This window comes from Lutra lutra, chromosome X, assembly GCF_902655055.1.
Source record: "Lutra lutra chromosome X, mLutLut1.2, whole genome shotgun sequence".
Classification (NCBI taxonomy): domain Eukaryota; kingdom Metazoa; phylum Chordata; class Mammalia; order Carnivora; family Mustelidae; genus Lutra; species Lutra lutra.
Genome location: NC_062296.1, coordinates 87,515,177 through 87,542,476, shown reverse-complemented (window position 1 = coordinate 87,542,476; position 27,300 = coordinate 87,515,177). Strand labels below are relative to the sequence as shown.

The 27,300-nt window shown below is 39.2% G+C and overlaps 1 protein-coding gene across 8 annotated transcripts; it reads right to left on the bottom strand.

Moving 5' to 3' along the window:
• Positions 1-188: 188 nt before the first annotated feature.
• Positions 189-27,300, bottom strand: AP1S2 (adaptor related protein complex 1 subunit sigma 2). Of its 8 annotated transcripts, XR_007124662.1 has the most exons (7): positions 27,136-27,296; positions 24,804-24,982; positions 17,441-17,549; positions 16,692-16,829; positions 11,847-11,941; positions 2,352-2,360; positions 189-1,508 (listed from the first exon to the last, which is right to left on the bottom strand). XR_007124662.1 is itself a non-coding variant. In XM_047714937.1 (6 exons), exons 2-6 carry the CDS (start codon positions 24,980-24,982, stop codon positions 1,461-1,463), a joined length of 483 nt encoding a protein of 160 aa, XP_047570893.1. In that variant the 5' UTR covers positions 27,136-27,298; the 3' UTR covers positions 189-1,460. The 8 variants fall into 8 exon arrangements, 5 of the variants coding, with proteins under 5 accessions (XP_047570893.1, XP_047570894.1, XP_047570891.1 ...); XR_007124661.1 differs by lacking the exon at positions 2,352-2,360 and having other exon boundaries at positions 27,136-27,295; XM_047714937.1 differs by lacking the exon at positions 11,847-11,941 and having other exon boundaries at positions 27,136-27,298.

Sequence of the window (27,300 nt, the reverse complement as noted above, 5' to 3'; positions counted from 1 at the left end):
ATTCTTTAGTGAGCTTGAAGTACATGAAAACTTACATCTTCCATCATTTGTCTTATGTGTGCTTTTAGCATCCACCTTCACGTGGAGGTGAATTTTTGACATTTTACTGAGAAAAATTTAAAATTCTTTCAGCAGCTCCCCATAGTTTGACAAACTTTTGCAAAGAGAAAGATAAAAACACACTACAGTGGTATACGTCGAACGTTTATTACAATTAATCAGTGATGTGATAAGACAGCGCTAACATGGCCTGAATATGTGTATTGGTCACAATCACAACAAAGCTTAATGCAGCCCAGCAGATACAAATGAAAAGTGTAAACCGTGAAGACGTGTCTACATACAGAGAAGTATGTATAGAAGTTGACACTGAAACAACTGTATAGCTTTAAAAAATACAGGGCCCACTAATGTCATTTGACCTCATTCGACTCTCACTTTTACATGAAACGTGGTGTCTGCTTTTACAAGATTTCTGATAACTAGGCATTGCCATGGAAGGGAAGGAAGCTGCCCTCAAGTTTCCAGCACTTTTAAGTGGAGGGAGCAAACTCAACTTGGCCATAACAAGCACCCCAGGAGGAACAAGTCATGCTTGAAACAATGACTTAAGCGACACGTATCTTACAGAAAATAACTTATGTACAGATAATGTGTTCTTCTCTTCAGATACTGTTGTGAAGAATTCCGGTAAGTCAATGTTTCCGTTTTTGCTTGGGGGCCTCGAAAGCTGTCTAAGTCACTAAATCGTTATGACCACGAAAGAAATCTGTCTCAGGAATTGAACGTTCCTTGGCCTTAAAAGTAACGTGTTCACTATTAAACAGTCCATCTCTGTTCCTCGACCCCGGTTTGCAATGCTGGAGAAATAAATTTTAGTGTAAAACGCATCATTTCAATTTAGTCATTTGTGTATTCCCTTTAAGTATGTAGTTTCCAATAAGGGTCTTTGGTATAAATTTGGGTTTTTTCTGAAGTCTCAATATAAACAGTTAAATTTTAATTCATTTGATATGTGAGTATCGATTCCCTTTATTCTCAGATATGCTGAAATGCTACACACTAGTCTTTGGTTTCATAAAGCCAGGTTCCATATTATAATTTAACAGTTTCCTTTGCCAAAGACGGTAATTAATGAATGTAAATTGCCTGATTCTGTCGTTCTCACAGATAACATGATTCGATTGGGAGAAACAGATCTATAAACTTTAAAATATCCAGAAAAGGTACCTTTCTTTTTCTGCATCGTTCTAATTTGTATTTAAGTCCCTTAAGTTATCACTTGATTAACCAAAAATTCCCTTTAAAAAAAAAATTTGTGTAGGCCTGAATGAAGCAGCTTAGCAAAACAGTAATACTGACAAGACGTCATCTTATACCATTAGCTAACATGGACATGAAGGCAGTGACCATCTACAGTGTGTGAAATGCCACAAGAAGTCATCAACAAGGGAGGAGAGTTATGTCAGTCCAATTTCTTCAAGAACACTACGTGGGGTTTCAGCTTCCTGTGGAGGGAAAATGTGAGACTCTGGTAAGCAGATCCGGGGAGCCGGAGAATGTGAAACCGACACGGAAGGATGTGCGAGTTTCAGAGAACAATGCAAGCCGGTCATCGGTTCGGGCACATTCGAATACTGAAAGCAAGCGGTTATTGAGGGTTCTGCGCCCCAAATGTCAGAGACCACAGAAGGATATTTTCAGCACGCATTAAGTAACTCGTGGTTACCTACCAGTGTGCTGGGCACCGCTGCTGTCACACAAAAAGCCGGCAAACCCATTGGCAATTTAGGAAATCACTGCTATTAAATTAGCTACAGGAAAGGTAAGTTACCTTAGTCTTAAAATCCAAAGCCTCCCCTAAGTAAAAAACAGGGAAAACCCAGAGTTCTCCCACATCTTCACATAATTTTGTTTTTCATGTTTTTGTTTTTTTTTTTCCTTTTTGGTCACATGTATTTATAGAAATGTCTTCCTCTGCGTTTTTACTTCGTTTTTGATTTAACTGTCCCCAGCAGCGTAGCTTCAGAAACTCACCTTCCCAGCCCACCCCCGGGCAACCAGTGGCTTCAGCGGAGGCAACATATGAGAAAGAAAACTCTAGGAGCAAAGGCATATTTTTGTCTTATGCCACAACCGATATTCATTTTTAAATGTCAAAGGAAGACAAAAACAAAGCAGGCGTATCTAGAAAATTATTAAAAATTTTCCAAAGTGGTTGATTTTGCACATCACAAAACCAGGACCAGGTCAAATTCAGTTATTACTTGCAATAATCTTGTAATTAAAAGGCATACGACAATTTAATGGAGAAAATGCAATTTTTAGTTTCCAATAGTAAATTAACTTACTTTTGCATCCTAATTGTGGTACAGCACAAAACAAGGAGAGGAAAAATATTAAACCATAAATCCACACATTAGATTTAATTATATGTAAGCATCACATGGAGTAATAATCTTAAGTAAATTAAACTCTAGCCTGTTTCCTGATCTGGAACACAAGGATCACAGTACTTACCTTCATGCATAGACATTTAAGGGAGAGAAGGCTTAGTGCCTGACTTCTCAAAAGTGCTCAAAAAATGTTAACTGGTAACATAACACAATTGAGACCTACCTACGTGACGGTATTTAGCATTCAGTACTAAATATTACAAACCAATGCTGCATGAAGTTCACATGATGATCTTTTAGTAGGTTTATTAATGAAAAATGGGTAAAAATCAGCTTTGGTGAAAAAAAGGGTTTTTATGAAGTATTCTTGACCCCCGCCCCCCACCCCTCAGCCTAACCGGGCTACATCAAAATACGTATGGGGGATGGGCCAACAAGGTCAATACTGCCACCAGATGTCCACCAAGTACAGAATGGAGGATGTTCTACAGCATGGGGGACTCAGGTTAAAAAAACGGGGGGACAGGGGAGGAAGGCAGAGTTGTTGAAGATGAAAAGACTTAATTGAGACATCAACCAGATACAATGTGAGCCTTATTGGGAATCTGGTTCTAGTAAACCAATTACAGAAATGCAATTCCTAGGCAATTAGGAAAAACTGAACCAGAAACAAGATATGAGGAGTTACTGTTAATTTTAGGGAGGTGGTGGTACTTTTGTCTCTTGGTGGTATATACTGCGGTATCGAATGTGAAATGAGGTCCAGGGCTTGCTTTAAAACGCTGAGGCCAAAACGGGGGTGGAGGGTGCAGGCAGATGACCACAGGCGTTATTACTAGGAGTACTGAGTTGAAGGGTGCTGAAGCTGAGGGGTGTGCACATGAAGGTTCCTTCTAGCATGTCTCAGAGTTTTCATGATCATTTTTAAAGAAAGTCTAATGGAAAAGATGCAACACTCCGAAGAATGTAGACCATGAATCACATATATCATAAATAAATGAAATGATTCAAAAATAATCATTTGCATTTAACCCTCAAACAACACGGATTTGAACTGTACGGTTCCATTTATATGGAGATTTGTTACCGTGCAGTATGTAAGTGTATTGTCCTTAGGGATTTTCTTAGCATTTTTGCTCCGGCGTACTTTACTGCAGGAATACAGTGCACAGTACGTACACCGAAGCTGTGTTACTGGAATGTTGAGGTTATCGGTGAGGCTTCCAGTCAACAGTAGGCTATGAAGTTTGTGGAGAGTCAAATGTTGTATGTGGGTTTTCAACTGCTTGGGAGGGTCAGTGCTCCTAACCCCCCTCCTTGTTCCTAGATAATGTTAAATAGTTCTTAAAAACACCATACGGCCTTTACTGCATTTCTTAAAAGACGCCTACACTGAACTCTACACGGCTAACATTCTTCGCTTATCCATGTATAAATGTCTCCCGTTCTATTCGCTGGGGCTGGTACGATTTCCCTGCTGTGCTCGCTGCCTGCAGTCCTGTATAGCATTTCAGGAAGAGAACCATGTTACTTATCAAATATGCATTATTTAAAATGTGTCCTTTCTAAAAGGGCTGGCTTAAAGGAACCATTTATACATTTTACTCCTTGAGACTTGTACGAATAGTACATTAGTTTCTTTCACAAATTGTGCCCATAGTATAAAATGTTATTTTCCCATGTTAACATTGAAATTGTGGCTCAAAATTACCTAGAAGAACTTGTAGCTAAAGTAGTCACAATCCTAGAAACAAAGTAGAATGGTGGTTACCAAGGGCTAAGGGGAAGGGAAATGGAGAGTTGTTTAATGGATACAGTTTCGGTTTCACAGGAGGAAACATTTCTGGAAGTCAGATGCACAACACTGTGGATATACTTAACAGTACTGAACTGTACACTTAACAGAACTTGCCAGCTTAACCACTTTAGGTTTTTTTTTTTTTTTACACGCTTTAGTAAAATTACCTGGAAAAACCAAAATATGTATTATTTGTCCAAAGGGATGGAGAAGGAAGAAGTCATTCACATGAGACAAAGTACATGCAATACTTTTATTTTAGACGTGCAAGAAAAGCGATTTCAGAATCTATGAATGGAAAGCAAGCAGCTGTATACAAATAACAAAGGAGGCCACATCTTGCTACAGCGCAGCACACGGCATCCAGAGCGCGCTGGCAGGGACAATGCGTATTCAGCATTAAAACCAGAGGAGTAACATCTTGCAGGGTGGGGAGAGGGACAGAGGGAAAAAATGGAAATGAAAGACCGATGTTTCCCAATGCTTTCAGCTACGTTTCTCATTTGACGGCCCATCCAGATGCTTCAAATGTAACGCAGGACATAGCGAATGGAAAGCGCTGCTCTGCGCACCTGCCTGCTCTACATTTTCATAGGTCTTCCTTCAGTGGTGAGCCTGTTGGAGCTGCTTCTGAATTTGTTTAATGATAACTTACTTTTAGGCTTTAAACTCTCTAGCTATAAACAATGAGTTACTTGGTACTTCTCCTTTTATAATTAAGTTGCATGTTTTATTAAAAGTATACACAATAACGATCAATATTGAAAGTCTTAATATAAAACCACAGTTAACAAATCATTAAGAATTTAAAGGAAGACTTACTATATACTATAAAACCATAACTAGTAAAATATTAGTATTCGAGCAGAGTATCAGAATTTTAACTATATAAACCAGGTCAGTATGAACGTTTTGAAAATGTTACTTCCTATCAAAGAGAGATACTGTCGCAGAGACTTCTGACACAGCTTTCTGATCACTCTTCAAGGGACTGGCCAATACTGGCCAGCACAAATGTGACTGAATCCAGGTGGCATCACGAACTTAAGAACTGGGAATGTTTGACCCTTAAATACTACGTAACAGTACAGATTTTACTTTTTGGAAGTATTTCCAAATACTCTTTTCTGCGACACATTAGAATATGTTGGCTCATATAGGCTGTATCATAGTCCCTAAATAGAACTTTTCTCCCAGAACACGTGAATACCAAGCCCTGCGCTAGGTCACTGCACTGCTCATTCTGCCATAGCACTTCCACTCTGTTTTCTTTGGTGAACATTTTAACGATGGCTAAATTTTCCTCTTACGAGACTTTAATCATAGATGGTTCGTAAAAGAGGACATGTATGTATGTAAGATGAAATACTACGCAAAACATTCATAGGTCTTATCTCAAGAAATCAAACGAGTTTGCGAGCAGGAATAAACTACATCAAGATCACATATAGAACGAAAATAAAACCAAAAGAAAAGCGAGTCAGGAAAAACAATTACAATTGTAAAGGTATTGGTTCTGAAATGCTCTATTATATAAGATAGTCACCAAGCTGAGGACATTTTCTTTCATAAGTATATCAGCTCTCTATTTCCTCTGTGAAATTCTGCATACACGACGAGTAGTCATTTAGTACACAGGGACATTAAAATATTCATGACGTGGCTACAAAAGAAATGCATATATTCTTACACAGTATACAAACTGACAGACACAATCAGATTCCTAGAATGTTTAGTGCACAGTAAAGAAAATGGAAACGTAAAGTTTTGTTTTTGTTCTTTGGTTTATGGCTGAACATTTAACTTCTAAACAGTGCTTAGGAGTTCCAGTTCCTCTTAAAGTAACTCTATATAATGATAAATGATACAGATATAGTTAACTCTGTATAATGATAAACTCTCTATACTAACCTATATCTGACAAAATCCAAAAGCACTGTTACTAACAGGCTGAAAAAATTTTCAGTGTAAAATCGTCTGGTCAGTACTAAGTTAACTGAAAATTCAATTAGAATGCTACCAGTCTTCAAGTATGTCAGGATTTTATTACACGAAGGAAAGGAATTTAATCCCTTAATGAAAATCTTTACATCCTTAGGTGACCATAAACTCCTCTACAGATCCTAAAAGAAAATCTTTGCCAAGAAAAAGTGGAAAAGGAGTCACCTATTTGGTATTTTAAGTAGCAATGGAGGTGTTTAATGGTTCACTTAGCTTAACTTCGGAAGACTACGCCTTTGAGACTAAGGATATTATTACTTTTTAAAATAATCCTCAAGATAGATTTTAAAGAACTCTCCAAAAAAGATTTGTTAAATGCCTATGCCTACAAATGTATGTGAATAGAGGTTTCTCATATCAACAAGGTAACCTGAGGTGAGGTTTTAAACTGACCCGAGAGTGTCCAGAGATGGATTTCTGGGGACTCGAAGAAATCCCTGAAACTAGAGGCAAAATTACAGATTTTCCTGAGAAGAGGACCCGTGGCTCTTCGGACTCTCAAAGGGATTATACCCCTGCCAAAAGGCTTGTGACTCAAAGTTTAAAACTGCTCATTTGAGGGCTTGTAAAATATCTTCATTTTAATATTAAAGTTGGCATTCTGAAACGTTAGGCTACGAAGTCGTGTAAACTGTTCAAATATGTAACTGATCCTTTATACAATAACCATTAAGTACAAAAGTATCTGAGGATTAAATTTAATCCTCAGATAATTCTTGAGACAGTTTTAAAAGAGTTTTGCTTTTTCCCCCATTCAGAATACAGTGGCATAAGCCAGCAAGGTAAAATAATACCAGTAATGAACCCGAAATGCTTCATTTTCTTAAAGAAGCTCTCATTTTCATAGGGGAATTCTATTTCTCTATTTCTGTACCAATGACTAGTGCTTCACAGTATTTAAAAATACTTTTTTGCCAACGAACCTCTAAACCTATTTCAATATTCTCTGTAAAAAAATAAATTCTAAGTCCCAATGATGGATCATTATCGGAGTAAAATTCCTTATGAAAATAATCAGTTAAAGAAAGTACTGGGACTATCCCTTGGGATTTAATGTAATTAGACTTTTCAGGTGATGCTAAAATATAAATAACAAACTTGACAAAATTATAAGTACAAACTGAATTCATAGATCCTGCTACATTTGATGCATGTCAGTACTCCAGCACGTATTCTAGTACGCTTTCTTACACCCAATGAAACTCCTGCTGTGATACATATTCTCTGTTTTCTGGAGAGAGAACAAGAAAAGTTTAAGTCTGTCAACCTTCCACCTACATACCAGTTCTTTGAGACTCTATAAAATTATAGCTTTTCATCTTTTATGTTTTCTCTCTTAATTTTATATACACATGGGAAAACCAACCAGGGAGAGCTTATGCCCACTGCAAGAAAAGAGAAAGGTAGGTAGTTTCCCCAAAGAGGGCTGAGCACACCACTGTTCCTCCCCGGAAGAGACTTACGAGGAAAGGCAACCAACAATTCTTAAACAAGACTGTGTGGCGTTTCTGACAGACCTTTTACCACATTAGTGAAGGAAAGGATAGATGATAAGATAAACTTCTTTATAGCCAACGATCCATATTATTATATGGATATATGGATTATAGTCTCCTGTTTTTCTCTTTCTAGCACACGACGTGTTCAAAGAGCAAATGACTTACATTTAATGAAAAGGGAATTCAATGTAATTTGAAGTTACTGCTCTACTCGTTTTTCTTGTGAAGGGGCTTCACTTTTTCCTTTTACTAGAAGCAGCATCCTCTATCCTTCACGTTCTAGAATACAGTGGTCCTTTTTATTGCCCCTCACTGAATTCTGCGGCAAAGTCCCTACTCTCGACCCTGGAACACTATTCCTTATGCTTAAAGACCAAAGGGCCAGAGAATGTCTGAATTCACTAAGATCTATGTTTAGCAATGAATACAGAGAACTGAAAGCCCTTCTGAGGTACCTTTTAGATGACACAGCTCATGGTGTCAGTCTTATTCCACCAGCAACTGTGAGGCACTAGTAAAGTCAAATAATTTTTTTATTTTTTTAACATTACCTTAGCATTGAGTAGCAAGAGCAATATGGTTGTTCTAGATGGTTAGTGTCTAAAATGGCCAAGAACACACAAGTGCTTCACTTGATATGCTGAAGCTTTTTAGCAAATTCTACTCTAATTTTACCTAATGGAACAACACAATGTGTACTCTTCCACTCACAGAGTTTCATTTTGTCACTAAAAAAATTCACAAATTAAAATTTTATACTTCTAATACAGATTTGTTTTACACTTTTAGAAAAGGGGGGGGACCTCAAACATTTTCAGAGGTAATGCTGCTAAGTTAATGTCCCACTCCTGATCTTTTCTCACTTTATACACCTTGAATATCTTTCCATATCATTGCATAGAAATCAATCTCACTTCTTCTACAGACGGGTAACAGTTTCATGTATGGCCATACTATAATTTTCTTAACCTATCTCCCACTGATTAACATTTGGGTAAGTTCCAGTGGCTTCATATTATACTGAATTTTAGTGCATTTGTATATTTCTATTGGATAGAATTCCTTGAAATTTAACTGATGGGTCAAAAGTGTAGAAATTTATCTGTTAAGAGGTATCACCCAACTAATCCTCTAAAACGGAATACAAGTTTAAGTGCTCATAAGCAGCAGACAAGAGGGTCACTCATCCTTGCCAATTCAAGAACCAACCAAAAAAAGTTCTCATTCATATTTTCATTTACATTCCCTTATGTAAAAGGGCCATTTCTTTTTTCTTTCATCTGTGAATTGTTTATTTATATCTGCTGCTGTCTTTTTCTATTGTGTGGTTGATCTGTATCACATATCTGAAGTTTCTTTAAAATGATGGGAATAACTTAACTGCATCTTGTAAACCCTACTCTAAAACCTATTAGTTATAAAATACTAAGAACAAGTTACTTTCTCTGGCAGTTCGCTTTACTTTTTAAATTAAAAAAGATTAATTAGTAACTCTAACTTTAGACTGTAAAGAAATAGTTTTAAGCATATTTTAGGGAAACCATATTGTATCTGCCTAGGTCTTCTATTTGGATCATAACGTGAAATGCTTTAAATTTGGTCAGGGTTTTCAAAACGTTACAGATTTCTTTTTGTCACTGAATTTCAAATATTCAAACTCTAGATCTGTACTAAGTAAATTCTTTAAGGCTAATAAGGTACATGTAAAATACATGTAAATACATGTAAAATAAGAAAAGTCTATATATGCAAATTCTGGTCATTTAAACTAGTTCCCCTGTAAAAAAAAAAAATTACCAAGTCCCTAAGGTGGATGGGGAAATGAGCAGAAAATTAAAAAAAGCATTCTGATTGCCTACAGGGTTTACTCAGTTCTGTTTCCAGGTAAAAACCCAATTACCTTAACAGACATTAACTGATTTGGGGTTGAGGAAATGGAATTATATAGTGACATCCCACAAGCTCTGCTGTGGGTTAGGTGCTGAAGTCAACCACAGATTATCACCGCAGGCACTGGTTAGCAAGTAAAGGTGATTCTGGTGACTCACAGTGGTCATTTTTATCGCCATTTACATGTTCTTATTAAGCCCATTTGTCCTTTTACAGTTCTTTGGGTCCCCCCCCTTCTACTTTTGGTTCATTTCAGCCAGTCATTTGTACTCTGGACTATATATTATATTGAAAAGATGTAACAGTCTATAGATGTAAATGGAATCTTTATACATCCTATCGTGTTAAATTAAACCAGGGTTTTGCAACCCCGGCACTACTGAGACTTGAAGCTGGATGACTCCTTGTCCTAGGAGAGCTGTCCGGGGCACTGCTGGACGTTTAGCAGCACCCTCGGTCTTCACCTACCAGACGCCAGTACCACCCCACTGCCGGTCGTGACAATCACAAAAATATGTCCTGGCATTGTTCAGTGTTCCGTGAGGAGGCACATTGTTCAATGTTCCGTGAGGAGGCGTGACTGCCCCACTCCCCACCCCAGCTGAGAACCAATGAATTAATCTAATTGTCTCCGGTTGATGGACAGGTAAAATTACGTTCTAGTGTGCTTGCCTGTATTTGTTAATTTCTCTGTAACAGGAATTTTATTTTTAAAAAAGGCAACAGAGGAAACAATAAAAGAAAATTTTAAGGAATGTGTCAGTAGGGGAAAAAAAGAACTCAAACCCTGAAATTTTGAGAAAGTACTTTTTAAAGAAAAAAACAAATCACCACCAACAACTAGGAATAGACTCTCTGCAGGTCCTAGGGTGCACGCAATCATTTAGATCAGGATCAGGATTGAAAAAAAGGACAGAATAGAAAATGTGAGACGGCAAAACGAAATAAAGTATTATTTAATATTTTTCAGTTTATGTGCAAGTAACTATTATGACATAAAAGTGTGTTTTACTGCTGTGGGTTCTTGTCAAGTATCTCTGAAAACCAGATTTACGGCTACTGATGTTTAAGTCACTCCAACTTTTCATTATTACAAATAGCCCAGAGGAGCAAGAATAGGCTCAAAATGAGTTAGAATGAAACAAGGGGAGGGGGAGCCTCAAAATTCTGAAAAGCAAAGAGCTAAAAAAAAAAAAAAAAAAAACAAAAACCACACAGAGAACAAAATGACTACAAGCTGAAAACCAGTGACCAAGGACATTGGCCAAATTTCTTATAACACGCTAACAAGCGAGATCTGTTCTGCCTTCTGTTTTTTCTGTATCTGCCCTTTTAAAATACGCCGGCATAAGAGGACATGGCTTGTTAGCTTTCAGCCTCATTTAAAAGAGAAAGGTTTAGGCTTGAAGGTTTTAACAGACAGTGGAAATTATGAGTTTGTCTAATTAGACCAAAACCTACGAGGATTTAGCTCAAAATACTCTTTGCTGTTAAATGACATGATTGTATGTATTTGAACACACCTATTAGCTGTTATAAAACAATGTACAATATTCTTGAGTTTGGTTAGCATACCCAAATATTCTTAATTAGCAAGATTTTAATTAAAAGTCCCAAAACTTCATAGTAAAAGGCATGTTATTCAATACTCTAAGTACTTATCCACTTAAAATAATTTTAAGTTACAGAAGTCATTTTTAATAAAAATCACTTTTTCTAAGATTCTTACCTTTCCATTTCTACGCAGTCCAAAAGATTTATTCTTACTTCCACAAAGATGGTGCATAGTACTAAGATCTACCATGCAGCCCCAGCACTAAAACAGATCAATTCTAGCGGCACCAATTCTCCATAGAGCACCACTTTCTCGCCGAGGCAGATTAACAACGGCAAATGCAAGAGAATCTATTCATAAAGTGGGTCATCTCGAAGTGGAAGCCAGTTGGGGAGTGTGATGCTTGCTTTTGGTACCTCACAGACTACGTTAGTGAGAAACGATACCAACAGCAAACAAAGCCCAAAAGGAAAACCCCCACAAATTTCAAAATGATGCTGTTAGTATAAAAAAGAAAGGCTGACACATCTCAAAGCGCGGATCAACACCGTCATGCAGCTACCGCCGAGGTTAAAGCCCAACGCCCGGTGTTTTAACTATTCGATCTTCACAGATCAGGCAAGGACTTGAAATCATCTCACGTGCAACAGTCTTTGCATAACACCCCATCTTATCCATGCCACAAAAACGGTAAATTTGGTAGTTACCAATAAATAAGTTGGGGGTCAAAGGGACTAAAGTCTTAGACTGCTCTTTATCATAAGATATCCTCAGACAAACCTCCCCATTCTTCATTCTGGCTCTATAAAATTAAGGAGCAGAGAAAAACTGGTAAGTGCCTGACTTTACAAAGAAAATGCACTCTGTATTTCCTTGGTCATTAGATCTAGGTTTTTAAATCAACTGTACCACTCCCCCAAGTCCTCCCCCTCAGAAAACTAGCTTAAAATAGGCACTTAATTGGTGGTGTTGGGGAAGTGTTCCAAGTATTGCAAAGAATGTCAATTTCGTAATCTCAGCATGGTGCACCTTAGTAATTTAGCAATCAAGTTAAGTACCAGTGGCATGTTAAGAAAACCTGTGCTAAATTCCAACAAACATTAAAAATTGGATAATGGACCAATTTTTCTGGCCTTTATCCCCAAATTTAATTATGTATTCACAGAACCAAATACCAAAAATACAGAATTCAGAATTCACTCTAGAAATGTCAAAACTGAACCACTGTTTACCAAGTAGCTAAGTAAAATTTAAAAAGGTATCTTTATTATTTAATCACTATGTCCGAGGTTTTAGCAATTATTATTCAGATACACACCTATGTTCTCATTACTCACTATAATATGCTAATGGAAGATCTACTTTCTCCCGACTGTGCCGTTCGCCTGTAACACGAAGGACTGAAATTTTAAAGAAATTTTTCTGAAGAAAATAAACATTCTTAAGGATAGAAATGTGTATGTCACAAATTTTAAAAGGGCTAAAATCAAAATAATTTTGTGATTTCCATGCATTAAGCCAACAGGTATTTTCATTATAAATTCAAAGTCATCCATGGTGTTTAGAAATAATCAGTTCAAGTAAAAGAGCTGATACCAAATAGAAAAATCACAACACAAAAAAAACTAGATTAAAATAAATTAATTAGGAATTCTACAAATTTAAGGCCACATTTAGCTAAGTGCCTTTGCAGCTATATTTACAATTTTGGAAGCAAAATCACATTCATGACATAGGCTAAGTGAATGCTATATCCCAAATTATAATACCAAAAAAGCTACTATAAATCCAGTTTCGATAAATCCAACAAGAAATGACTTTAAAAATGTATTATTTGTATCTATATATCCAATTTGAAAATACCGACTATTGATAGTTTAGACAGTGAACATTTTCAGTGTAAGAGGTAAAAAATGGCATCTGTCTTAGGAAGTCTACTCTGTTCCATAACAGAAAAACCTCCAGAATGATGAATCTCTTAATTACTGGAAAACACGGAAGCTGGTACCAGAAACAGGTTTAAAATACACATTTCAAGACAATACGCAAATAGGGCGGGGGGGGGGGGGGGGGGGGCACGGATACTGCTCAGTGGTCAAGATTTCACATAGCTCTGAAGGCCAGCAGAGCATGTTTGGAATGCTGGGACCAGTCCCCGGAAGCTCACTGCGTGAGCCTCTGCTTGTTCGTTTGTTAAAAGGTGCTCGGGACCCTGCTCAGGACACCCCGAGGATTAGCACAGGGTGCTTCCCATCTAATGCTCAATAAGTGCCAGCTGGCACCCTGTTCTCTTCTGTTGTCCGGGTATCCAGACCTGTTCTGGTTACTGACTATATAGAATATGCGAAGAGAAAACCTACTTTGTCAACTGTCTGTTCTGTTGGCCTATAAAATGAACAGACCACAAGAAGTTTATGTAACTTGGGTCGAAGGGAAACTTGAAAGAAATTTAGCAGTTTTTTCTCATCTTATTCCACCACCTGTTTTATGAACACATTTAAATACTCTCCCAAAGATGCAAACATGTATCATGTATCAACATATAAATGAATCTACTTTAGCAAACAAGCAGCTTGTCATCCCTGCGTGTGTGACGGTATGCTGGCAAATAACCTGAATGAGTAACAGGTTAACCTGAACGGAATCACCTCAAGCCTTACTGCCCCAAAGAGATTCAGCTTGGCGTCATAAAGGCCTTACTTAGTCTGCCATGTATGATAACCCCCTCTGAATTCAGAATGGACCAGTGGTGTTCTGCCTCAAGACCTGAATGGCTAAATTAAGAGAAATGGTTCACTCAGGCCACTGAAGAGAAGATGTCTTGATGTACTATCACTTTGGTTCATGTACAAAACAGTGTTAAGGTAGCCACAGATGAAAACCAGGCCAAAGCTCTCCTCTAAAGATAAGAAACCATATTTAACAGTAGTCAACTTTTTTTTTTTTTAAACTAGGGTGAGACAGGAAAAGAAAAATCTTTTTTTTTTTTTTTAAAGATTTTATTTATTTGCCAGACAGAGATCACAAGTAGGCGGAGAGGCAGGCAGAGAGAGAGGAGGAAGCAGGTTCCCCCCTGAGCAGACAGCCCATGTGGGGCTCGATCCCAGGACCCTGGGATCATGACCTGAGCCAAAGGCAGAGGCTTAACCCACTGAGCCACCCAGGTGCCCCAGGAAAAGAAAAATCTTAACGTGGACCACAGACATCCTATGCTTCTCTCCACTCCTCCTTTCTCTTTAAGATACAAAAATACTACTTCAAAAAGGGAGATGGTACTTACTATTAAGATACTTCAATAGGGGAGGGGCACCTGGGTGGCTCAGATGGTTAAGCATCTACCTTTGGCCCAGGTCATGATCTCAGGGTCCTGGGATTGAGCCCCGTATTGGGCGCCCCGCTCAGTGCGAAGCCTGCTTCCCCCTCTCTCCCTGCCTGCCTCTGCCTAATTGTGATCTCTCTCTCTCTCTCTCTCAAGTTAATAAATAAAATCTTAAAAAAAGAAAAATAAAGTTTATTTTAAAAAAAGATACTTCAATAGGGGAGATACACACATATACAAATATGGACTTGGAATGACATTTTTATCCCAAATACAAGCTATAAAGTAAACTTAGTATATCGGTCATATTTTGAAGTCTTTAGCAATTAGTACAATTTAAGAAACCATCCAGACACAGGAAAGATCAGTGCCCTAAACACTGGTCTCCAGGAAAAACTATATTAAAATTAAAAGGAGAACTTCAAGAACTTTAGAAATGTTTTAAGACAGATGTAATTAATCAGGAAATGATGAAGAACTTGGAGGAAATGATGAAGAACCAGGATCTGACAGAGCAAATTACAGTTCCATAATAATGAAATATAAAAGTGAACAAGGAAAGAGACAAATATAAAAAATTCCCAGTTCCTGATTCTGGTTTGACGTTATTTTTAGAAAAGTCTGATTGGTAAATAGCAAAATAAGGAGGTCCTAACTTCAAAACCCATTTTACAGTAGGATAATATGAGCCTGAGGTCACAATGTCAGATGTTAAAAAATAAAAAAAAAATCTCCCCAGTGACATACCTGTAGTCAATTAAATAGAGAACTGCGGCAAACTACGCACGTGGGAAAGGGGCTGTGCTCATTTCACTACTGCCAGTGGCTAGCGTCAGGCCTGCCAAAAAAGGTTCTGCTTTTGCAGGCACCTTAACCACTGTTTGGTTAACTCAAGATCGAGACAGGTACAGCGTATTGTCTCACATTTAATATATGTATGTTCTGATGACGTCACCCCCACTTGGAGCAATCCTCACAACTGACCCGGGCAGTGACTCCCGCAGAGTCGTCATCCAAGGCCCGCCCTCCCACTGAGGCCCACAGTTAAGAAAGAGACATTTACTCTTTTTAGTTCACATTTCTGTTACAACAGAAATGCTAAAAAATTAGATTTAAAGCCTCCTTTAAGACTAACAAAGAGAATTAACTTGATGAAAACACTACATTTTTTTTAATTGACTAGCTCCTCCTTGTGCTACGGACTTTCTATTTGATTAAAACCACAGTGACCGCTAAAGCATAATTCAACTTAGTATCTGAATTAAGGTATTCTTAAGTATTTTGAAAAAGGCGGCCTTATCTATGAAATTTTAAACTTCAGAAATTGAAAGTTCAGAAATAGCAAATATACAATGAACTCAGGACAACTGTGGAAACTGGAAATGGAAGGGGCTTATCAAGGCAAAGTAAGAATATAGTCCTTTGACAGAACAGGGTTTGTTATTTAAAGAGAGCAAAGAGGGGTGCCTGGGTGGCCCAGTTGGTTAAGCATCCGACTCTTGGGTTTTCGGTTCAGGCCACAATCTCAGGGTCATGAGACTGAGCCCTGAGCTGGGTCCCCCACTCAGTGCCGAGTCCATTTAAGAGATTCTTGCTCTCCCCTTCTTCCTCTGCCCCTTCCCCCACTTGTGCTCACGCACTCTCTCTTTCTCTCAGATAAACAGATAAATAAAATCTTTAGAGAGAGCAAAGAAAAGGCCAAATACTTTTTAGTTGGTTTTGCTAACACAGAACTAGAGAGTTCTACAAAGGGTAATTTTAACACTATCACTGGCTTGGCTACATTTGCACTTAATGGACATGAGGTGAAAATATGAACCAATCTGGGATGAAAATGACACAGTCTCACAGTCGGCTGATGACCCATCCACACTATGCGCAAAGGAGTTACCTGCAGTAATTGAGAACAATGGATGGAGAGTTCTCAAATTACTGTTGGACAAATCTTTTCCCTTCTTAGTCTGTCCTCTAAACATTTAGACCCTAGCGTTTTGGGCTCCAAAAATGGGCCATCAACATGATAGACCATCTCTAAAGCAAACAATTCGTCCACAGATAACTAAGTTGATGTGACTGACACATACTCCAATCAATGTACTGCTCATGGACACTACATGCCAAGCATGCTTCAGAGTAATTTCTGAAACTTGAAGAATGAGGGAACATAACTGAGACTTCCCTAGCAATAGCAAAACATGCTAATGTGTAGTAAAGAGAACTCCAATTAGCTTACCTCCTGCAGTAGATCAGCCTGCTCAATTGCTTTAAGGACATTTTTCTTGGATGTTTCCTGAACTTCCCCTCCCAAAAGAAACTCATCCAAAATAAAATAAGCCTTCTCAAAATTAAAGATGATATCAAGTTCACACACCTGAGAAGCAAGAAAAACAATGTTAAAATTGAAGAAAGCAAAAGATACTTACCCACCATCAAGTAGTGAATAAAAAGGTGGTCAGTGAATCGATCTTAATTCTTTCTAAAAATGGCAATCTTGCCAATAATTAAGTATCACTGATTTAGTCAGTTTAATTTTCAAATCTCAAGTACGTGGAAACACAAGGCCTACAAACTAAATAAGACCTGATTCTGGAAGTTCTCAACATGGGCAACTGAGTAATTCTCTACTCATAAACAATTATCTTTTTAAATACATACTTCCTGTATAATGTGATTATAACTGCTTACCAAATCTAAATTCTATACTAAGCACTTCCAGAACATTAATCTTTGCAGTTGAACTCCTTTCTGTTTCACTATTTTAAACCTCATTCTCACAACCATCATTAAATGAGCAGGGCTGTGGGGTCAAGCATTGCAGCAGTTAACCGATTGGGCCGGCTGGCAAAAGAGAGCCAGCCCTTCCCCACCTCTGCAGTTACTTTCAAGCAGAATTCCTAAGACAATCAAACGATAAACTTGTTACAGAGAAGATTTTTAAAAAATACTATGGCATTCAATTTCCTAAAACAAAATACTACTCACACTGCCAAAGTACTTGTCAAGTAATTCCACGTAACGATGAATTATTTCCAGGGTAATTAGCTCATTGTCCTGATCCTCGATAGCACAGCAAAAATACAGACTAGCATATCTGTAACAAAGCAAATGTGGAAGAAATTTTACCCTATAACCTAAATATGTTCTCATATCCTATTGTGAAAGATCCCATACTTACACAATTTACTTCCCCCTTCACAACAGTATAGATTTTTCTCCTGCACTACAAAAGGAATGAATGCATGTAGAGAAAGTTTGCAAAGTATAGCAAGCAAAAAACCAAAAAACAATCACTCAATCATACCATCTAGAAATGCAGAAAGACGAACTCGTTTTGCTCTTCTTCTTTAGGCTGCCTTCTATGAATATCTAAAACATAGCTGGACCCAGTTATGAAATACAATGAATGAAATGGTCCTAAATGGTATGAAATATAATCTTATGTTTACCTAATTAAAACAAAATGCGCTGTGTGATTAATTCAAACGTCAAGTAAACAGGGAAGACGATAAACTCTCCGACTGAAGGACTTATTGAAGATATTGTCAATGTGAAGGCAATGACTGAAACGTTTTGTTGAAGCATTAATATACACAACAGAGAAGAACACAAGTCCTATGTACAGCTTGAGGAGATCTCAAAGTGAACCCACCCCGTGTACCAGCACCCTGATCAAGAAACAAATTACGGAACTCCTAAATCCCCTCTCCTAACCCCTCTAGGTCACAATCTGCCACCCCCAAGGGTAACTACTATCTTGACTCCCAATGGCATAGAATTGTTTTTAAAGGTTTCTAGGACTGTGGAATAAACTCCAAGAAAATAACAGTTCTAAGTTATTACAGAACTCAGAGAAAGAGAACAGGGGAAACTGAGACCTGTTCTCAAATTTTCCAAGTTGTACCTGTTAAATGAAAGTTTATGTTATTTACCCCTTGAATATTAACATTGGAAAACTCATATTCTCTTCCAAATTAGGATTCTAGCACATGAGGCTACATTATACTTGACCCAAAAAAGCCAAACTTAACATACAACCCTGAGGCATAACAAACAATGACCAAGTCTTTTGAGGAGGATTAAAAGAGCATTTTACAAATGGTTTAAGTGTATTACAGGCTTTTGGAAAAAAACACAAGCAGAAAACCCAAAACATTTTAAACAAGTCTCAGTTTCGATTGTAATTTTTGCCAAGGAGCATCTCGGTGAATTTTAGAAAACACAATGAGCAATTACTGCTCATAGCATTAATGGAAAATCACATGTACATATAAACTCGGTTTTGGAATTCAATGAATTCCTACTCTTGAATAGGAGAGTAACTGGTATTTACAGAATGCTCTATTCATATTATCATCTTGACCAAATAAAGATCAATTATTTGATCTTTCCAACAGCAAGCACCATCATTCTTGACTGGCGGGGAAGGAAAAAAAAAAAAACGAGGCCTGAGTCCAGACCTGCCACGTGGTCATTCTGGGACCATTCAGGTCATGATCCCAGAGCCTGGGATCGAGTCAGACCTTTTCCCACTCCACTGCATGGACGCCCTCTTCACACACAGCTTGCCTTTTTTTGCCATGTCCACTCTACCTGATTAATATGTTATTTAAAATGGCAGGTCTCCTGCGATCTTGAAGAGGAGGATTTCGAATGTGTCCATTTATTAGCATGAAGGACCCAAGAGGGTACCACCTCCAACTTTAACAAAGTGCTTCCTCTCTTTCCTACCCTATGGTTTCGTGTTATCTGTTTAAAATGCAAAAGGGGGGGGGCGCGCCTGGGAGGCTCCATCAGTTAGGTGTCCGACTTTTGATTCTGGCTCAGGTTGTGTTCTCAGGGTCTCAAGATTGAGCCCTGTGTCAGGCTCTGCAATGAGCATGGAATCTGCTTGGGATTCTCTCTATCACTCTCCCTCTGTCACCACCCACTCTAGCCCTGCTCATGCGCACTCACGCTCTCTCTAAAAACATGAAATTAGGGGTGCCTAGGTGGCTTAGTCTGTTAAGTATCTGCCTTCGGCTCAGGTCATGATCCCAGGGTTCTGGGATTGAGTCCCACATCGGGCTCCTTGCTCGGCGGAGAGCCTGCTTCTCCCTCTGCCTGCAGCTCCCCGTGCTTATGCGTGCTCTCTGACAAAAAAAATCTTTAAAAAAATAAAAAATAAAAATTAAATTAAAATAATAAAAAGAAAGGCAATTCCAACTCTCCATCCTCTCCAACCCATACTCACCAAATAGTTTTGAATTTGAGGAAACTGATACAAATGACACGTTACAAGTCTCCAAATCAAGAAAACTAAAGATTAAAGGAATTCACATTAAAAATGGTAGGTAAAAAACAGACATGACTAGCTCACACGAAGAGAGTGCTATTTAAATAATCCCATTAGAAGGAATTTATTAATAGTTTTGGGTAAAATTCCTTTTATTCTTAATGTCAGCACTCCTACGATGCTACTGTTAAGCAATCTAATGTTTATACCATCCTCGCTCCTTACCCACAGTACTGTCTCTTGACTTACAAATAAACAGCACTTGTCAATGGTCCTTAATTGTGTGAATCATTTAGAAATATTAATTTACATATCACCAGGACTGATGTGTCCAAGCATCAACCAATATTTTTAAAATCCTGCAATACAGGGGCACCTGGGTGTTTTAGTCAGTTAAGTGTCTGCCTTTAGCTCAGGTCATGATCCCAGAGCCTGGGATCGAGTCTCACATCTGCTTCTCCCTCTCCCTCTGCTGCTCCCCATGCTTGTTCTCTCTCTCAAATAAATAAGATATTAAAAAAAAATCCTGCAATACCAAATAAATAAATAAATAAATACAAAAGTCCTGCAATACTACTTTTTTTTTTTTTTAAAGATTTTATTTATTTGACAGAGAGAGATCACAAGTAGGCAGAGAGGCAGGCAGAGAGAGAGGAAGGGAAGCAGGCTCCCTGCTGAGCAGAGAGCCCGACGTGGGACTCGATCCCAGGACCCTGAGATCATGACCTGAGCCGAAGGCAGCGGCTTAACCCACTGAGCCACCCAGGTACCCCCCTGCAATACTACCTTAATGCTTGCTTTCACTCAGAATGGAAAAAGAGCCATCAGTTAGACAAATTCTTTGTTGTAGGTGATTATCTAGTTATCAGGGTTATAATGCCCCTCTCTACAGAAAGCTTATGGAAGAAAGAAACAGAATAGTTAACAGGTAACATTCACGGAGTCCTCACTCTGAGTGAGACACTAAATGTTAGCTAAGGCTTCTGCATATTTTGCCATTTTAATCCTCACAACAACTCTTCAAGAAAGATACTGTTATTAACTTGCATTTATAGGAGACCCAAGCTTAACCGAGTAACCTCCCCAGGAACAGTAATTTGACTCCAAAGCCCCTGTTAAGGGTTTATATTAAAAACTATAGCCAGGAACTGTATTAAATAAAGTAATCCTGCACCTGGCAAAAATTAAAACTGAATAAGCAATATTTAAGAGCTTTGAAGAGGGAGAGAAAAATTGGTATACTGATTTAGTAAAAGATTACCAAGAGAACCTGAAGCATACTCCCTATTTTTAGAAGCAAATGCTTTTTAAAAATTCAATTATGAGCTCATTTTGTTCTCTTAGTACCTATTTGTAAGTCTAAACCTGAAGTAAAATTAATAATAGACTAGTAAGAAGAAAGGTATGTTTGGTTATTTTTAGCAGAATGGATTAAGGCTTACTCTAATTACTGGCACTCAGAGACCATCTGAAAGTGCCTATTCTTACATTCAAAACACATGACTTCTCCACAGTCAGCTAAGTGTCAGCTGACTGCGTGAATGTAACTAAACTATTCTCAATACCCACTGGTATGTCATTAAAAATTCTTTTGTTAGTCAAGAAAATACAGTACTGTGGCAAAGTCTTAAACTAGTAAGATATATGTATGTTTAAATTCACTGTATAACTCAATCTAGTGCCTTTTCCATAACATGCTGCATAAAATAGGAATCAAAAAAGCATACAGTGTTAGGTCTTTCAGGGGTTTTCAAGAGCATTTATTTCAGAGATGAGACACACACACAATGACTTGTTCAAAGTCACAAAACTAGCTAAGGGTGCAAACCAAACAGAACTCAAGTCCCCAGATTTTCAGTCTGTTTTTTCAGCTATATTCTCCCTACGGACCCCTACCCCGCCCCCACCCTTCCCAAGATGGGGAGCTATGCGAAGCGCTCAACAAGAAGAATGCGGCCGAGACAAGTGGAAGAAGGCAGGCAGGCCTAAAGACCACTTGCTGACCGAACAGCGACAGTGCTGGTTCAGAATTTCTCAGAAGTGAAAATCCTTTTGCTTAAAAGGTCTTCTCTTCCAGCTGGACTGGGGCGGGGGGGGGGGGAATCACTCGTTTATGTCAACAAAGAATATGTTCTTAAATACGATAAATGAGGTTTTCAGTATGAAATGGGGGCAGAGGCATAGAAAAACTGATTAAAAATTCTAAGTTCTATATGTGAATCTTATCTCAATAAAGCTGTTTTTTTTTTTTTAAGTACACCTTTTACTTACAGGAGCTTCATAAAAGTATCAGACTCAGGTGAGAGTACCCTTTACAGCCTTTGTTTAAAAGGAAAAGTGGTAGGCCAGCACGGGCGGGCTAAGTGCTGCGTGCGGAACACCAGCCAGTGCTTGCCTTCCTCCTGTCGGAACAGGCCGTTGCCTTCAGCGGCAGGAAACTTGATTCCTGGGATTGATTCCCTTGCTGGTATTTTCCTCCTCCACACGGGGGACTCCTTCCCCTATCTAGAAATAAGCTGAAGTCTCTCACGCCTTTTTAAAAACTCTGTCCCTCACTCCTGTGTCTATGGGCGGTTACCACCTCTTCGCATCTGACGAAGCTCCCGAAATAGTCTACATTTGCTGTTTAAAAGCCTCCACCTCTTCACACTTTGCCCCATTTCTTCGAGAGTTTCTACTATTTCAATGAAAATGTTCCTCCGACAAATGGCATTTTTGGAACTCTCACCATAAAACCTAATAGATTCTTCCTTCACTTTTATTGTTTTTGCAACATTTGGCCCTGGTGACTTAATTTTCAAAACTCACTCCCACTTCCTGACATTACTGACCCTATACTTAGTCTCTCCCCCTTTGCTTGCCCCTTGAATGCTGGTGGTTTACCACTTTATGCCTAATTTCCGCCCTGACTTCCAAGCCCACTCGGAGAAAAGCAAGCATCTCAAAGTCAACCTGTCTGCTACCTCACGTTTACCATCAGCTGAAACAGAAGTGTGGAATCCCTGCCCTCCTGGCTTCGGGCAGAAAAACCCCCAAAAAACAAAAACAAAAAACCTTACCTTGTAGGAACAGCTCATTCCACCTGCTGAGCCCACAGCAGAGGTCTTCCTTCAGGGCCTCATTGTAATGCAGTTTCCTAAGAGATCGCTCAGGTGCCAGCCTCAGCCCTCCCCCTACTCATTCTCCAATTACAAGGATCCTTTCAAAAAGGCATGATCTGCTCTTTTCTCATCCCTGTTTTAAAACCTTTGCCTCCACACTTCAGAACTGAGTTCTAGCCCCCTTGTCAGTCACTAACTGGAATATGACCTTGGACAAGTCACTTCTCCCAAATTCTTCCTTTCATAAAATTGAAATTTAATCAACAGTAGTGGTTTTAGGGGCGCCTGGGTGGCTCAGTCATTAAGCGTCTGCCTTTCACCTCAGGTCATGATCCCGGAGTTCTGGGATCCAGCCCCGCATCAGGCTCCCTGCTCGGCAGGAAGCCTGTTTCTCCCTCTCCCACTCCCACTAGTGTTCCCTCTCTTGCTGTGTCTCTGTCACACGAATAAAATAAAATGATTCAAATCTTTAAAAACAACAACAAAAGAACCAGTAGTGGTTTTAAAGGTCATGAACCATCTCTGATGCAGAGGGCACAAGCCAAGTGAGCAGAGGTATGAGATCCCGGTTCTGTTTCCATGAGAGCACCTCCACTTCCACTTGATTCATCGAAGGTTCTAACCTCTGGGCAAAAAGCTTTTTATTTTATTTTTTTTTTAAAGATTTTTATTTATTTATTTGACAGACAGAAATCACAAGTAGGCAGAGAGAGAGATTGGAGGAAGCAGGCTCCCCGCTGAGCAGAGAGCCCGATGCGGGGGCTCGATCCCAGGACCCTGGGATCATGACCTGAGCCGAAGGCAGAGGCTTTAACCCACTGAGCCCCCCAGGTGCCCTGCAAAAAGCTTTTTAAAAACAATCACCTGATTACATTATTCCAAGACTTCTCCCAGCTCTAAAATGCTATGAGTTTTCTCAACAAGTACTAAACCAAAATCACCCAAAGATGACTAAATTTATTCTATTGCAAAGAGTTCTATGGTATTTAAAACATTCTCTATGTCCTATAATCTCCCATCACCTCCTCTGCCATCTACCCACCCCCCACATACACGCAAAACCCATCCACACCTAAAATAAAGGAACAGAGATAAAAACCCAGACTTCTCTTCGACCCCCCCCCCTTGCAGCCCATACTGTTAGTTCCCTGAACTTCCCCTATAGAAGACAATTTTTTATATGCAGAGACACTCTTCTTAAATACAGTAAATTATTTGTAAGGGAGGGAAAATGGAGAAGAAACAAAGTAATTAATTTCTTTTAACTCCTGATTAGCCCAATCTTGAGAAATGTTATTTTAGGGTATTAAAAGACTTTTAGATAGTAATAAAGATGTACATTTTTAAAAAATTTAGTGTCCAAAGCCAATGTGTGAGTCATTTTTCAACATCAAAAATTTAAAAATCTATTCTTCACAAAATTATCTATCAGATCTAATTATACCTCCATGACAGCAACAAGTGTAATTCAAATTAATAAATGCTAGTAACAAAGAAATCTTATATAGAGAGTTTCAAAACCTCTATATGACTAAATGATCTATGCATCCAAGGCATTCAAAAGTGAGATTCTACAAGTCAGAAAAAAGGCATATCAATTATCAGTCATTACTGTATAGATTTTTAAGCAAGGTTTGTCAAAATTCAGAAAATTACACCATTTAAAATATGACCCCATTTTCACCTGCAAAGAAATTAAATGAATTTTTCTAAAAAGATGATTAAGTAGAAATAATCATTTATGCCTTTAATTACATAGTTTTAAATCGACTTTTCTGATTTTATTTTTTTGACTGGACAATCAATCAAAACACCAGTTATTTAAAAGACACAAAGCTTTAACTTAAACCTTTTTCATCTAAATCATTAATCATTACTTGTAAATGTCATCTCTCAAAAGTCTACCATTGCCACATTATAAATGACTGAACATTTAATCCAATTTTGCCTTTCCGATAAATGAAAATTATACCTTTTGTAAACAATCTTCAGATCTCGCCACTCAAGAAAGCTGCACATTTTAGGTTTCCGTGCTAAAACGGTTTGAACAAGTTCTCTTGTAATCTTTTTCTTCTCTTTGTCTGATAGTGGGACATACCATTTCTGCAGTCGAAGCTTTCCCTGACGACTAAAAAGCAACATAAACTGCATCTGTTAAGATAAATAGAGCCAAGATTACATGCAACACTTTGATTCCGTAAAGATTAAGATGACATGGTTCCTAGAGAAGCTTAGGGGGCAGGGCCTTTAACTGACAAATGATTAGCAGCCATCAGTATTTCTACGCCAGTTAAAATAGCAGGAAAATGCTTGTAGAAAGATCTTCCCACCAGGGGCAAATCTCCCCACCCCACCCCGTGCCATGTAAGTTTGGAGAGTAGTGCGTGGAAAAAAATAATAATCATAATTAAAAAAATAAGAAACAGGTAAAAAGCTGAAGTGAAATTTTTGAGGAAAAAGAAAGATAACTCTTGCAATTTAAGACAACTACTGTCTACCTGTGCTGTACATTTCACACTCTCTGTATGCTTCAAAAGAGAACTGTTGACATCAACTGGTTTAGATACATTTGAAAGAAACAGCAGATCTACAAACTATTTCTCATCCTGAGGCTGTTCCAGTCCCCAGCTGAATTACTTGTATTCAGACTGCTATCACTCAGAATGCCCTCTTCAGTTTATGCTCACACATTTTAAGCAAAACAAAACATCTAAAATATTCAACAAAAAAACCCATAAATGCGCATTTTTCTTAATAAAAGCCTGACTTTTAAGTGTCTCTTCTCATCTTTGCTTTCTAAAAATTCCAACATAAATATACACACAATAGAGAAGTGGGTTAATGTAACAATATGAAAGAGAATCCTTTAAAAAGCCAAAATTTAGAGACACACATGCAGAGACATTACACAAAATACCTCATTTAAAACAATTTTTAAAACAAGCATCTACAGATGGAGTGGATGCTGAATTCTACTGTATCTTAAACTATTTTGTATACGTGTATTTAGAACCTCAAATCTGTTGATTAGTTTACATGTTTAATTTTAAAGGAAGGCTTCCTGTAATCCAACTGCTCTTCCCAAATGCAAACATTAAGCATTGTTTCTACAAAAGTAATTTAAAGGTAGAATTCAGACAGGTTCCCCCCCCCAACTGTTGTTAAGTTCCTTCAACGGTGTTACTACAAGTAAGACTGCAGCCCGATTCTTAATATGCACCACACCACCTTAAATCTGAATATGGGGTGGGGGAATCTACACCGCCAATTTAGAATAAAAATGGGCCCCAAATTTCGCTAAGAAATTACTGTCGCTTTTTGTGTTAATCCAAACGGGCATCGACAAGGTATTTAGAAATTTATGATGTGGCCATTTAACTTTATTAAAGTTAAAATTGGCTTATTACGCCTCACTTAAAACCTTCACTGGCACAAAATAAGCGAACGATATTTTTGATGTCAAAGTGCCTCCCATACAAGTCCTGTTAAGACAGCGGCATTCGGAGGGGAACAGCAACTAAAGCATCAACTGGACGTTTAATGCAAACCCGTTACCAGAACTTTGAGAATAACAGACCCCTATTCCAGGACCCCGACGACCTGGAGGAGTGGCGGTTTGCTTTCTGAAAGAGTATGCGCTCTCGGCTGTCTATATCCCCTCCCTACCACTTTATAGAAAAAATAATTCACTCTAAAATAAATTATGTGCTAACATGGGACGATACCCGGTTGCGAGGCACAAGTATTCCTTTCCTCTGGTTAAAAACTAACGCTTTAATTTTGCCGCAAATCACAGGGCACCTCAATTCCTCGAGATTGGTTATTAAAAACAATAGGCTCAGCTGCGGAGCCGGCTCAGGGCCAGCGTTCCTCGGTCCGGCCGTCTCCGACGCCTCCCCGCCGCCCCACGGGGCCGCAGTCCATCACTGACCGAGCCCGGGCGAGGTGACAGGCTAGGCGCGGGGCAGACAATGGCATTCGCCGCCACGCAGGGGGCGCCAAGGGTCCTCCGCCGCCACCGCCCCCAGCCGCGGGCCCCTCCCGAAAATGCCCCGCAAAACTTGAGGTGATTCCCAAACCACAGGTGCCGCGGGGCCCCCCGCATTCCCGGGGCGCGGTGCGGAGTGGAGAACCGCGCGGACGCGGAGAGAAGTGAGTTGCGGGGCGCGGCGACCCCCTGGCTGGCCGGGGCGGCCAGGCGCGGGGTGGGGTCGTCGGGGCGCCCGCGGGGCGGCGGAGGGCGCGCCCAAACCGCCCTCCCGGCTCCCTGTCCCCCACGTCCCCGCTCGCCCCTCGGGACTTACGGCGGCCGCGGGCCGCGGGCGCGGCTGAGCTCGGCCGGCGGCGGCGGCGGCTGTGGCGGCGGCGGCTGAGGGGAAGCCCCTGTCGCCAGGCTGAGGAAGAGAAGCCGTGTTGCTGTGGGGAGGGGACCCAGTTAGCGGAGGGAAGGCTTAGGCGGCGAGGGGAGG